The sequence below is a fragment of the Gouania willdenowi genome, chromosome 19, assembly GCF_900634775.1.
Source record: "Gouania willdenowi chromosome 19, fGouWil2.1, whole genome shotgun sequence".
Classification (NCBI taxonomy): domain Eukaryota; kingdom Metazoa; phylum Chordata; class Actinopteri; order Blenniiformes; family Gobiesocidae; genus Gouania; species Gouania willdenowi.
Genome location: NC_041062.1, coordinates 21,247,540 through 21,260,693, shown reverse-complemented (window position 1 = coordinate 21,260,693; position 13,154 = coordinate 21,247,540). Strand labels below are relative to the sequence as shown.

The following is a 13,154-nucleotide window of genomic DNA, read 5'->3' as shown; positions in this document are numbered from 1 at the left end:
GGGTTTCTACCTGGCTCCGCCCACCTGAACACTGTTTCTGAACACTTTAATGAACTTTAACTCTTCTCTGAAACACATTAGTAACATCACACACCACAGACGTGCTCACATCATTACTAATGTTGTGTTGCTTTACATTTTTTATTTTTTTTGTTTTTTTGTGTGCAAACGGTAGTTTTCTTTATAACATTGTGGATGTAGGTTGAGGTTGATCTGCATTAAAACATCTACTGACGTCTGTAGTAAAGTTCCCTGAATACAAACCTGTGGATAATATAAAGGAGGAGATGAAAATTTAAATTAATACACTTTTAAGGCTCGATTGTTGTTTTATATTGTTATACAGTTAAATCTGTAGATCTCGGCTCTTTGAAGATATGATGGCGCAGTGAATTGTGATGCTGCGCGTGGAAGCGGTGGGACGCGCTTCAGTGTTTTTTATGACATTTTTTAGGACATTGAATGACTGGCGACAATATTACATTAAAAATCAATATAAATGATGCAATATCAAGCGGCATTTACTGTCTTAATATCCAGTGTAACAGGAGGGCTCTCTATGCAGACATCCTATGCTGCTGACACGTCTCCTCAGACACATTTTATACATATTATTCACCACCCGTCACGTCACTGAAGAGATAAAGTGATGAAGCGACCAAAAAGTGGAACTAATTACGGGTGATTTACGTTAGCCACTATAATCACTGAAGGCTGAACGCACATTTAGAACAGGCTCATATTCCTCAAACACCGGCTTATTTCACCCATTACGGTGAATAAATCACTATTTTCCGGGTGGTTGCCATGGCAGCTCGACTCATCTTCGATCCATTGATGATGGCTTTTTATCGCGCGCGTGTACGTAAGTTACCCAAGGTATACATACTCAGGGTTGATTGACCCACTTCATACCAGCTGTAATGGAATCCGATACCCAGAGTTTCCCATCGCTGGGTATGTTGACCCAGAGTTTATGGATAGACTCAGAGTTTGTTAACCCTTCTTTATGGAATACCCCTCTGGAGTGTGAAGCTACTTTGTGATGTTTACGTTTTTTCATGCAGAATCCGCTCTGATTGAAGTTTTTAAGCCTTGATAAAGGACATACCAACACAACTCCACTGGCTGGAGTTGCATCAATTTTTGCTACATTTTGTAAATTGATGGTTTTCTAATGATTATTTCATGAAAGCAAAAAAAAACAAAAAAAAAAACATGTATGTTCCTGAGTTTCCTGAAGGCATCTTGTAGTGGCACATGATGCACAAGGCCTGCAAATATGAACTTGTTTTTCAGTGCTTCTATCATTTTTCTGCTTTGCTGAAAACCATGTCTGAACATGGTTCTTCAGCCAAATTACCACATAGATCCTCAATTCCTAACAGAAGATGCTTTATTTATTTAATTTTTTTTTTTTTTTTTTTTTGCACATGTTATCAAAAGAGGTGCAATCTTTTTTTAGACAGCAATGCATTTTTTTTTTTTTGTTATTGCAATTAAATAAATTGCATTATTTTATTGCATAATTGTGACCATCACCAGATCTCCCTAAGGATGGGTAAGAAACACTTTATTAAAGGGAGAATATAAAAAGAGAGGGCAGTGTTACACCTAGATGAGGGGGTGGAGCAGGGAGGAGCGATTCAAGGAAGAGAAATGGAAGGGTGGGGAGGAGTTGATTACTGTAAAGTGAGATGTGAAGTTGTAGGCTTGAGGCTTAACTATAATGGTGGTGGCTGTGGGCAGAGGGAAGGAGTGAGTGGTAATACCTGAAACAGGTATTTGGGATCAACGTGTCTAAAGTTAAGCCCACTACAAGTTTTATCCCACAGTCCAAGGCATGCTTAGTGCATCGTAGACCAATGTATGTGCAAGATACTGCCACTGTAAACCCAAGCGCTGCCCCGGACTTGACGACGCAGCCAGAATAGCAGAGAGTGGGGGCCAGGGGGGCCAGGCAACCCCCCCCCCCCAGCCGAGCAGCCGTCCAGACACCAAGCCGAGAGGCAGGCACCGCCCCCCACATACACACCCGAGAAAGCACCTAGAAGCCGGCGCACTACGCCACCGCCCCCAACCCCAAGGCCCCCCACCGACATCATGAATAGGTTTGGTCAAATGTCATTTGTGTGAAATTTGAGGTTGATTGAACTTTGTGTGTGAGAGTTATAGTGATTTTAAAATTGTGGCTTGCTAAAGAAAATTGATTTTTCATCTTCAGTGGGTCCTAAGTGTTTGAAGTGAATCAGATGAAACCCCTGAAACAAATTTGCGCAAATCCAGGGTAAAATGCCATTTTTGACCTTTGGCCCAAGATGGCTGACTTCCTCTTTGGTTTTGAGAGTGGTCTGTAACTTTTTGCTCATCTTGAGGTCAAGAATACATGTGGTGAATTTTGTACATATCAGCCAAACCTGTTGGTTGTGCAGTTCATTGCAATTTTTGCTTCTGTATTAATTAGTTACTTGACCCTAATATAGCAAAGTTTGGTCATAATATTCTCTGCTGTTATGCTACATTTTTTCAAAGGTAATGCTTGTGTGACTGATTTCTCACTAAACAAACACACACACACACACACACAGAGAGAGAGAACAGGGACACAGAGACATAAATGTTACGACATGAATGTTGCCATTTTTTAACATTTATTATTTTTGTGCTATGTAAATTACTTTGAATGCGGCCAGTAGGAAGCAGAGGCCTCCTGCCTCGAGGGCCCGTTATCACTGCTTACAGTTTTAATTTCATTTCATATCCAACTTTAGGTTTTCAGTAGACTTCAAGATAATTTCCAAAATACCCCACAAAAAAATTTAAAAATAAATCAAACGAATCAAAAATGACATTTAAATGACTTATTTTGAGAGAGACATCAAAAATGAAGATGAAGAGATTACACAAAACTAAGAGTAAAAAAATGGTTTTCACATCACATCAGTGTATTTTTTTTATTTATTTTGCACATGCAAGACCTACCAGGCAGCCCATCCCTTTTTCAATGATTGATGTAGAAAAACTGCATTCTTTTATGTTTAAGTACAAGCCACGATTGATTTTTATACATCTGCCCAAAAATTGGTAGTTGTTTACGCTGAGAAAAAATAGCCATGCATTTTCAATTGTGGAATTATAGAGGAAAAACCATGGCAATTTAATTTACTTCCTCTGGATGCACGTTTATATAATTTACTTCCTATACAAAGCAATAACTTCTTACTTCTTGCTCAACACCTTATAGCAGCACCACTTGCTACTTCCTCAGTTTTAAACTAAACCCATGGACAAAGCACCATGTTTGTATTTTACAGTACATTTACAACAGTGTCAAAAACATATTGCACTACTGGTGAACTAGCTGTATCCAAAATATCCAAAAGTCACGTTGCAGGTTCTGAGGCTCAGATTTCAAGTGGTATCCCCCCCCCACCCCCCCAAACAACAACAAACTCCACAACTTTCAAAATATTTGAAACGTTCCCTCCACCCTTATAATCACATAATATACTCCTTTTGGCAACACCACACAGGAAAAAAACAGACATTTTGGTAAATGATGAAGTGCAATAAAAGGATGGATAAAAGTTCCTTCATTGTTGAAACAAACATTTGAGATTTTTTTTTGAGGAAACCATGTATCTTCTAAAAACCAGGGGCAAAAGAAATACTACCTATCAAGGTAATAAAGATATAATGCATGTGTTCATGGGGTGCTAATGATGGCTAACCCCATTAAATCCTGTTTAGTGATTTTCAGTTACACAACACAAGGAAATCAAAGGTTTAGTCAAATCCATGTTAAACAAGAAATAGAGCAAGTGAAGAGAAAGATTTATTGTCCTCATTATTGGCAAAACTTCAAAAATGTCTATCTTCGGTTCGTTATTGACCGATCTTTATGATTGGTTCCTCAGTTGGTTGGTCAGTTTGTTTTATATGGATCGGATCTGGATTGAACATTTGGGGGTGTCCATACTGTATGCTTATTAATGGGGATATACATTTCTTCCAAGTCTTTAAAATGTGAAAGTTTATGATGCCATGATCAGGATCAATGATGCAGATAACTGACAATATCTGAAAAAGAGGAGTTTTGAGCTTAGTCGAGGTTTGACTCTCTGAGTGGTCTTGTTTTTATTACTTTGTCTATATTTTGTTCCAGGTCTTATTGCATAATACTCTAATTATCCATAAAATACTACAGAAAAGGTCAGAAGTACAATATCTAGAATTTAAACATTTCATTCTACTTTGCTCTCCGTGTTGTACTTCACTTAACCTGTACAGAAATATTTCATTTCAAGTTCAAGTTTGTTCCTTAACAATCTTTTGAAAAACATTACAGTCATTAAACCACACACCTTCCCTTTAATCTAATGGTTGGTCATAGGAACAAAACTTGAACAATAAGTAATTGTAAAATAATTAGCATTCAACAACTATGAGCCTATAATATTCTCTCATTCACAGTCGGATGTTGTGCAATTACTTACATGTTTATAAAGTTCTGTATTGTTTACTTCACTGCAATATTTGGTTTGATGTAAACAACTTGGAAGGTTGTGGAGCCGTTAGTCGTACCAATGGAGTAGACAAATAACGAACTAAAGAAAACTTTCACCCAGACTGAAGGGAGTGAACTTCTGTGCCTGCTGAGCTCCAATCTCAGCCACATACAGAGCTCCAGTGTTGTAGTCCAGATCCACCAGGTGAGGTTTGACATCTTCAGCCAGTTGGATCACACTGGCCACTTTGCACTGGTCAATCAGACCCACAGGAGGTGCAGAGAGAAGAGTAATCTGATTGGTGTTGAGCTGAACAACAACAAAGTACTTCTTGTTTGGAGTCAGGCGGACAGAATATGGTGCGTCCTCGGTGAAGCAGCTTCCCCAGGTGCCGAGCCATTCTCCAGTGATGGAGTTGAACACCTGGATCCTTTTGTTGACCCTGTCGGCCACCCACACCCTCTTGGCCCCATCCACAGTCACGCTGTGTGGGATGTTAAACTGAGCAAGGCCTTGCCCTTTTTCTCCATGCATCCACACAATCTTCAGGTCCTTAGACAGCTTGATGAGGCGGTTGTTTTTGCCACCATCACCGTCTACAATGTACATTTCTCCAGATTCGTCAACAAAGATCTCAGCTGGCTGGTCAAACTGCAGTGGATCCAACCCAGATCCTGCTTTTCCTGCAGTACCAAGAACCTGACAAATACACAAACATTGATAAAGTCACCAAAACGTAAACATCATTATTTAAAAGCTTTGACCTCTGGCTACAAGTTTTATGCCACAATCCAACTTAAAGGGATCCTCCACTGTTTTAACAAATGTGTCCTAAAATCTTTGAAATTTACTTATAAGAAGATCTTTGCCTAAAACGATTTGCACCACAATCGTTTTATTAACTTTTAAATATGGGACTACTTTACTGTTTTAGAACCTGTGTTCCACCATCTTGAAAATACGTGATTGATGATCCCATTGTTTTTTTATTGGAGTGAAGCATTCAGCCTGATTTTTAGGTCATTTAGCAGCTTTGTCAAATTGCCAATTTGTGCCACTTTTGGTTGCTCTAAAAAAATCATGAAAAGTTAAAGATGTCAATGTAACCCTTTTCTGTTTACGGAAAGAGGATAAAAATAGTTATATATAAAAATAGACCCGAAAAATAATCTGTGACCGATTTGGTAGTAGACAATGAAGCAGAGAAGAAGAGCTCTCCTAAGGGACCTTTACTCTCCCTTAAACAGGGCGCAACTGACACTCAGGTGACTGAAGTTAGCGAGTAAATCACAGACTGTTGAAGGACTCCTACCCAAAAGGACGTCTATCCTCAGGGTTTGTTCGTCTTCAACATATCAACTTTATTAGATATCAAATGTAGCACAAAGTGCTTCCCATACAAAAATTGAAAAACATGCAATGAAACAACGTCCTATTCTTGTACACACATGAGAAATATATTCCCTGAAATAAATATCAAATAATGAAGAGAACCGGTGTTTGATGAATATTTGTATAAACAAGAAGACAGTCATCGACATCCCACGCCAGACTGGTTCTCATTACAACTCACAATAGGGACGTAACGATTCACTCAACTACCGATACGATTCGCGATACTGGGTTCACAATACAATTCTCTCAAGATTTATTTTACAAAATGGGACTGTAGACAAATGATGACTGAAAAATATTCTGTACTATTTTCCTCTTATTTTTCATTGTCAAAAGAATCCCTTGATAAACTATTCAAAACAATGCAATTTAACTAAAAATAAATCTTGAACGAAATAAATAAAGGAATAATACAAATGAAGAAGAAGCCTATTAATTTAAATTCTGTTTCTATAGTAAATAATGCAAAACTGCATAATAGTTCTTTTTCTTTTTAAAAGTGCAACTAAAAAGGTTTTTTTTTGCCTTAACAATTGGACTTTAAAAAAAGTCATTGCACTGTATTTACGTCAGATATTTGTTTGGACTAGCAGAGGGCGCTGGTAACCCACTGGTCGGTTGGCATGCAGACAGAGCTAATAGAAAAACGTGACTTTTACAGATATTCACGTAATATTACAGATATTCTTTCGGTGCTAAAGGGGTAAGAAATAATTTATGAACATGTTTAAGAGTATAAGGCGGCCAGAAAGAAAGTAGTAGCAGATTCCGCCGGCTGCCAACACTTCTGGACAAGAGAAGGATAAATATATAGCCCCCTGCTGTTTAAAAAAAGTACTGCAATTAAATTTTCAGAGTATCGATGTGAACCGTGGTACCTATGAATTGATTTTTAACTGCCTTGTGAATAATCGTTACATCCCTAACTCACAACCTTTTCCTAAATGGATTTGAAGATCCCTTGAAAAGAGTAAAAAAACTAAACAAGGGCAATAACTCGGGGGAAAAAATTTGTGCGCTTCTCATTTTCGAACTCCATCAAGGTATTGATAGCCTGAAGCCACACACCAAATTTGGTTATCGTATCTTAAACAGTTTCTGAGAAATGCTGTCCCGTTTAACTCGGACAGAGGGACGGAGCTCAAACCTATGTCCCCCTTTCAATTTGTGGCAGGGGACAATTATAAATAAGCTAATTATTAGGGGAGCCTAATGCTTTCAGAGGCAGACATTGACCCCCACAGCCTAATAAGAGAAGCAGTTATAAACTATGATGCCATGCCATTGTTCCATTTAAAGCTGAAAGTGGAAATACCCTCAGATTTCTTCATCTCTGAGATTTGTATTCTAGCTGAAGGCCTCACCTGCAGAAGCTTCCCTTTTGGTGAGTACTGTTTGATGGTGTGACCGTAAGGACCATCTCCCACATCAGTGATCCACACAGTGGGATTTAGGGAGGTTGCATTTGCTAAAAATATGCCATGAGGCATCTCCAGGGTGGTTGTATTCCAGGACATGAGGTAATCTCCATCTGTTGAAAACACCAGAACCTTGGGCACCCCTTCACCTGAAGCAAAGCAAACAAAGCAGTGAGTGCAGATGTATCAGCCTCAGAGCTCACTCACAGTAACAGTTACCCGTATCAAAAGTGATATAAGAATGAAATGTGTTTTATTCTGTCTATAAACATCAACATTAGTGTGTCACTGTGTTGCTGTGCTCCAAAAACGTTTAGGATTTCTAAGGCAATGATCCTTTTGACCTCTGCAATGGCGGTAATACGACCCGTTAGGGCTGCTCGAATATAGAAAAAATAATCATCACAATTATTTCAGTCATAATTGAAATCACGATTATTCAAATGATTATTTGTCAACCAAAAAGTTATTAATTTTTTGTACAAAACAATGTAAAATATATGTTTAAAACATAAATAAAATCCTTCAAACACTAAAATTAAGTATGCTCACTTTTGCACAACACAATATATATATATATATATATATATATATATATATATATATATATATATATATATATATATATATATATATATATATATATTATTTGAATGCAAATAAATAAAATGAATGAAGATATTATTCAATTATGTTCCCTTTAGTAAACAAATGCAGTGCACTGCAACCGAACCGCTACAGATACTTGTAAATTGCCACAGAACTGTAGCATTTAAAAAACCAAAAAATAACTTCAAGGGAACTGCAAATTATAAATTCAAGTATGTTAATAATAATAATAATAATGCATCAATTTTATATAGCGCTTTATCAAAGACACTCAAAGACGCTTTACAGAATTAAGGCATTATTCTTTCACTCCACACTTAGTGGTGGCAAACTACTGTTGTAGCCACAGCTGCCCTGGGGCAGACTGACGGAGATCCCCGTTCACTCTAATATATATTCTTTAAACACTTAAGAATAATAAAAGTGAAATTTGAAAAAAGTTTGTTCACTTTTGTAAACAAATGCAAAACTGCGTGTGTTAGATAGGAACAGAAGGGATAGGACATTTGAACTATGCTTTATGGCAAATAAAACATGTAGAATTAAAATACATATATATATATACATATATATATATATTTGTAATCTGTTTTACCCCGATTATGTTATTTTTGTAATCGTTGAGTGTAATATTCAAAATCGTATTTGAATTTTGATTAATTTTCCAGCCTTACAACCCGTTATCTTTAGAAATATATACTAAATATAACTCGTAGTGAATGTTAATGACAATATTATACGTGCAATATTTTTCAATTAATATTTAACTGGAGGTTTTTTGTGACAAGTGTGTAATGCATGTTATTGTGGCTTATATCAAAAATGGACCAATGCACTTGCTCTTGTTTGCTGCAATACCATCCATCATATATACAGTGTGTATAACTACTACAAATTTAAATAAAACACAGACATGTTTTTTTTAATCAATGATAGCTGAGAGCCTTATGAAACCATTAAGACTCTAAGCATAAGAAAACTAACATACACGTACCTTCTTTCAAGTCAAGATCCAATCATTAAAGACATACTACATTTTTAAATGTGTATTTTTGATAAACATAATTCATACTACGCAGTTTCTTTTTTGAAACCTTGGGTTTCAGCTTTTAGCTTGTTTGTATTACTAGTACAGTGCCCGTTGGAAGTATGCATTCATGTGGGAGCATAAGGGGTATAATTGTGTATTTTTGCATCTTTCTGTTGTGTTTTTGTGCATTTTTTGTATAATTATTGTTTTTGCTACTCATTTTTATTTTTTTTTTGTTTTATGTATTTTTCTGTAATGTATGTTTTTGGAGTCATTATGTGCATTTTTGTATCTTTCTGTTGTCTTGTTGTTGTGCATTTTTTGTATAATTATTGTTTTTTGTTGCCATTGCAGTGTGATTCTGGAATCTTTTTGTGTATTTTTGTATCTTTTTTAGTGTAGTTTTGTGCATTTCTGTTGTTATTTTGTGTATTTTTGTATAAATATTTAGTTTTGTGTATTTTGAGTCATTTTCATGTTTTTTGTTGTCTGGTGTATTTTTATGTAATGTATGCTTTTTGGAGTAATTTTGTGTGTTTTTGGAGCCTTTTTGTATATTTTAATGCATTTCTGTTGTCATTTTGTGTACTTTTTGTATAAATATTTTTCATATTTTTGCAGTTGCTTGGTGTATTTTTCTGTAATGTATGTATTTTGGAGTAATTTTGTGTTTTTGGAGCCTTTTTGTATATTTCTATGCATTTCTGTTGTCATTTTGTGTACTTTTTGTGTAAATATTGTTTAGTTTTTAGTTTTATTTTACTCATTTAGTATATTTTTATTATAAATACTGTGTGCGTGTGTGTGTGTGTGTGTGTGTGTGTGTGCGCCAGCCATCTCCTCCCTGCATTATCTATCACACATGCGCGCGCGCTTCTTGCACATAATCCGTCGCAGGTTGTTAAGAGAGACACGGTAACTACGGTACCTTACTGTAATTGAGAAGCTTTTATGGGTACTTGTACTTTTTTGAGTATATTTCTAAGATAAGATAAGATAATGCTTTATTGATCTCACAATGGAGAAAATCACTTGTTACATTTGGCATAAGATCACTCAGGGTGTGCAGAATATACAAGAAATGTGCAGACAGTTAAATAGTAAAAAGAATAACTCATTTTACTTGTACTTCAGTATGTTTTAGGAGAAGTAAAGTAATTTGTTACATTTCTACACCCAACTGTAACTGAGTGAATATATATATTATTTGTTTTTAAATGATCAACGGACATTGTGAAACTACATGAGATGAAATGACCAGACAACAATCAAATACATCACATCATAGCCGACCAATCAGATTAAACGCAACATATTTTCTCAAAGCATTTATTTTTGTATCTATTATTTATTAATTATGTATTTAATAGTTATTATGCATTTATTTTACTTTTATTATCATATTTAAATGTATACATTCGTATTATTTATCTGTTATTTCGGTGTAAAATGCACCTGCAAGATTAATAATCAAAAACAAACATGGGGCAAAAGTAATTACTAACTTTTACTTTGACTACCATTTAATTGCACTAATTTTTACTTGTACTCAAGTACAATTTCAACCAAGTAACAGTACTTTCACTTGAGTAGGACATGTCAGTCAGGTTTGGGGTCATTTACATTTTTCAGTTACAATTACATCTTCAATCATCCATGTTCAATTACAATTAAATTACGTTGGCCAGCATTTTTTAAAATTACAATTAAATTACAATTTTTTTTTTCCACCTGAAAGTCAATTACAATTACGCTCTCAATTACTAAAAAACACAAAAAAACATCTCTTGGTTACATTGTTAGGCTTGATTTATTTATTTATTTTAATAGTAAAATTATCTTCATAACCTAGCTCATAACAGCCAATCCATGATAATAAAAAACCTACCTACAGCAGACCATGATTCATGCTGAACAACTGTACCTCTATAGGTGTGATGATTCACATGACATCCGAGGAATACACACCAATAGACTGCAACAACCAACCCTGATTAACATGTTTGCAATAACTAACCTTTAGGAGGTAGAGCAGACAAGGATTCCAAAAAATACAATAGGTCAGTGACTTTAAGGGTGCACTCACATGGCAGCCCAGGCCGTGCATGTGTGAAACCATTGGGGGCCCATTGGGGGCCCACTGGGGGCTTGTGTAAGTGTTAACTTCCAACCAGTCCTTCTTGGCTTGGTTGGAAAATACCTTGTTGGTCGTTCATGTATTTTGTAGACAGGGACAAGGCTGGCCTAGAGCAGTGTGCTGTGATATCTGTAAGCCATTGAATTCTTATTGAATTTTAATGACAAATACAAAGTAAATTATTCTAAACTCAATTACAATTACAATAGCAACACATTTTTCCAAGTACAATTCCTATTTATAATTACGCCGTAATTGTAATTAATTATCAATTACGTGATTACAATAATAATTGACCCCAACCCTGACATCAGTTCTCTTTACACCTCTGCTGACTGAGTAGCAAACAGTCATACATAACCAGAATATTTATTGTTTACTGTACTTTTCTACTTTATTGTACATTCATTTACTTCAGTTCTGTGTGTCCATTGTTTTCCAACCTGCTTGCTCCTTTTCAGGGTCGCAGGATCAATTTATTAGATATCAATAGCTTTTATTTTCTTTTTTTACTTTAGCTGATAACCGAGGAGACCTTTCTTCACATACCGTGACATGCTCACCTCTTTGGGCCACATACACCAGGCCTGAGAGCGGGTTGACCGCCACTGCGAACACCGGCCCGGTGAAGCGCTCCGGGTTCTTGGGCCAGCTGGGGTCCAGCTTGTAGAGCGGGGTCTGGAGCAGCTGCTGGTCGTCCGCCTGCAGGCTGTTCATGAAGCCGTACAGCACCATCATCAGAAGAGCTAACAAAGACATGGTGGAGGCTATGAAGCACGTATGGCCTCTCCTTGACTTCCACATGAGGGCTGTGCTCGGTCTTTGCCTGTTTCCACTCGCTTTGATGCGGAATAAACACGGAGACACTTCCTCATCATAGTGGGTCCGGGTAAAACCCGGAACTCTTTATGGCGCTCTGAGACGCTGAGAAACACCGCCGTGAAGTTGGTTTCATACTGGAATATGGGACAATTTATATATATATATATATATATATATATATATATATATATATATATATATATATATATATATATATATATATATATATAAACAAGATAACGTGCAACAACTTCCTCAGCTATACATCAATGCACAACATGAGAAAAAACACACAAAAGGAAAATATTGTACAATAATTATCTTGCATTGACATTTTCAATTCTATCTCAGAATCTTTGAAACAATACAATTTTAAAACAGACCATGAAGGGGGGCATTTAGCATATCTGCATTTGTGTATATAATATTTTGTTATTATAATTAAATTATTCATCAAAAATGTATGTTTTTATTTTTGAATATTGATTTCTGGTCATATTTTGAAATGACCAGAAATCAATGTTTATATGATTAGAAAACATCAAATCATATAGAGATTTCCATATAGATTGGAACGTTTAGTTGTATTGGACAAATAATCACCTGAAAATGCTTCATATTTTCTTTTTTGAACAGTTTTTTTCTTTTTTCCCCCCTGGCAAAACTCTCACAATTTGAATTCAAACTGTTTTTATTTTTTAATTAATGTTTTATTTTTGAAAATGTAATGATTTTTAATATCTTCAATAGCCAGAGGGTCAATTGTCAATCATTTATTTGAATGTCCATCATACAGCCTCAAAATATATGGTACAACTCTCCAAATAGGGATTTTAAACTTTTTTCAATATTTTTTCAAGTTACTTAAAAAATTGTACATATGTTTTGATTGCTTCATACAAATATCACCACTGCACTATTATCTTATTATATTATCTTATCTAGTCTTGTACATATTAGTATTTAATTACCTGTTTGTATATTTTTAGTTGATTGTTATTATTTAATATTTACATTGTACAGAGAAGTCATTGAAGTCAAATTCCCTGTGTATTAAACATACCTGGCCAATAAAGCTGATTCTGATCCTGAATAGATCCATAGGTGCAAAATTATTTATTTTGCTTTTCGGCCAAGAAAACTGAAACACAGAAAAAGTAATTGTTATGTAAATTATTATTCTCATTGCATTTATGGGTATAAATGTGTACTAACTTCACTAAAATTAAAACATT

The 13,154-nt window shown here is 35.6% G+C and overlaps 1 protein-coding gene across 1 annotated transcript; it reads right to left on the bottom strand.

Moving 5' to 3' along the window:
• Positions 1 to 4,106: 4,106 nt before the first annotated feature.
• LOC114481522 (NHL repeat-containing protein 3-like) lies at positions 4,107 to 12,040 on the bottom strand. The gene is made up of 3 exons (XM_028476432.1): positions 11,661 to 12,040; positions 7,268 to 7,470; positions 4,107 to 5,207 (listed from the first exon to the last, which is right to left on the bottom strand). Exons 1-3 carry the CDS (start codon positions 11,899 to 11,901, stop codon positions 4,608 to 4,610), a joined length of 1,044 nt encoding a protein of 347 aa, XP_028332233.1. The 5' UTR covers positions 11,902 to 12,040; the 3' UTR covers positions 4,107 to 4,607.
• Positions 12,041 to 13,154: the final 1,114 nt, after the last annotated feature.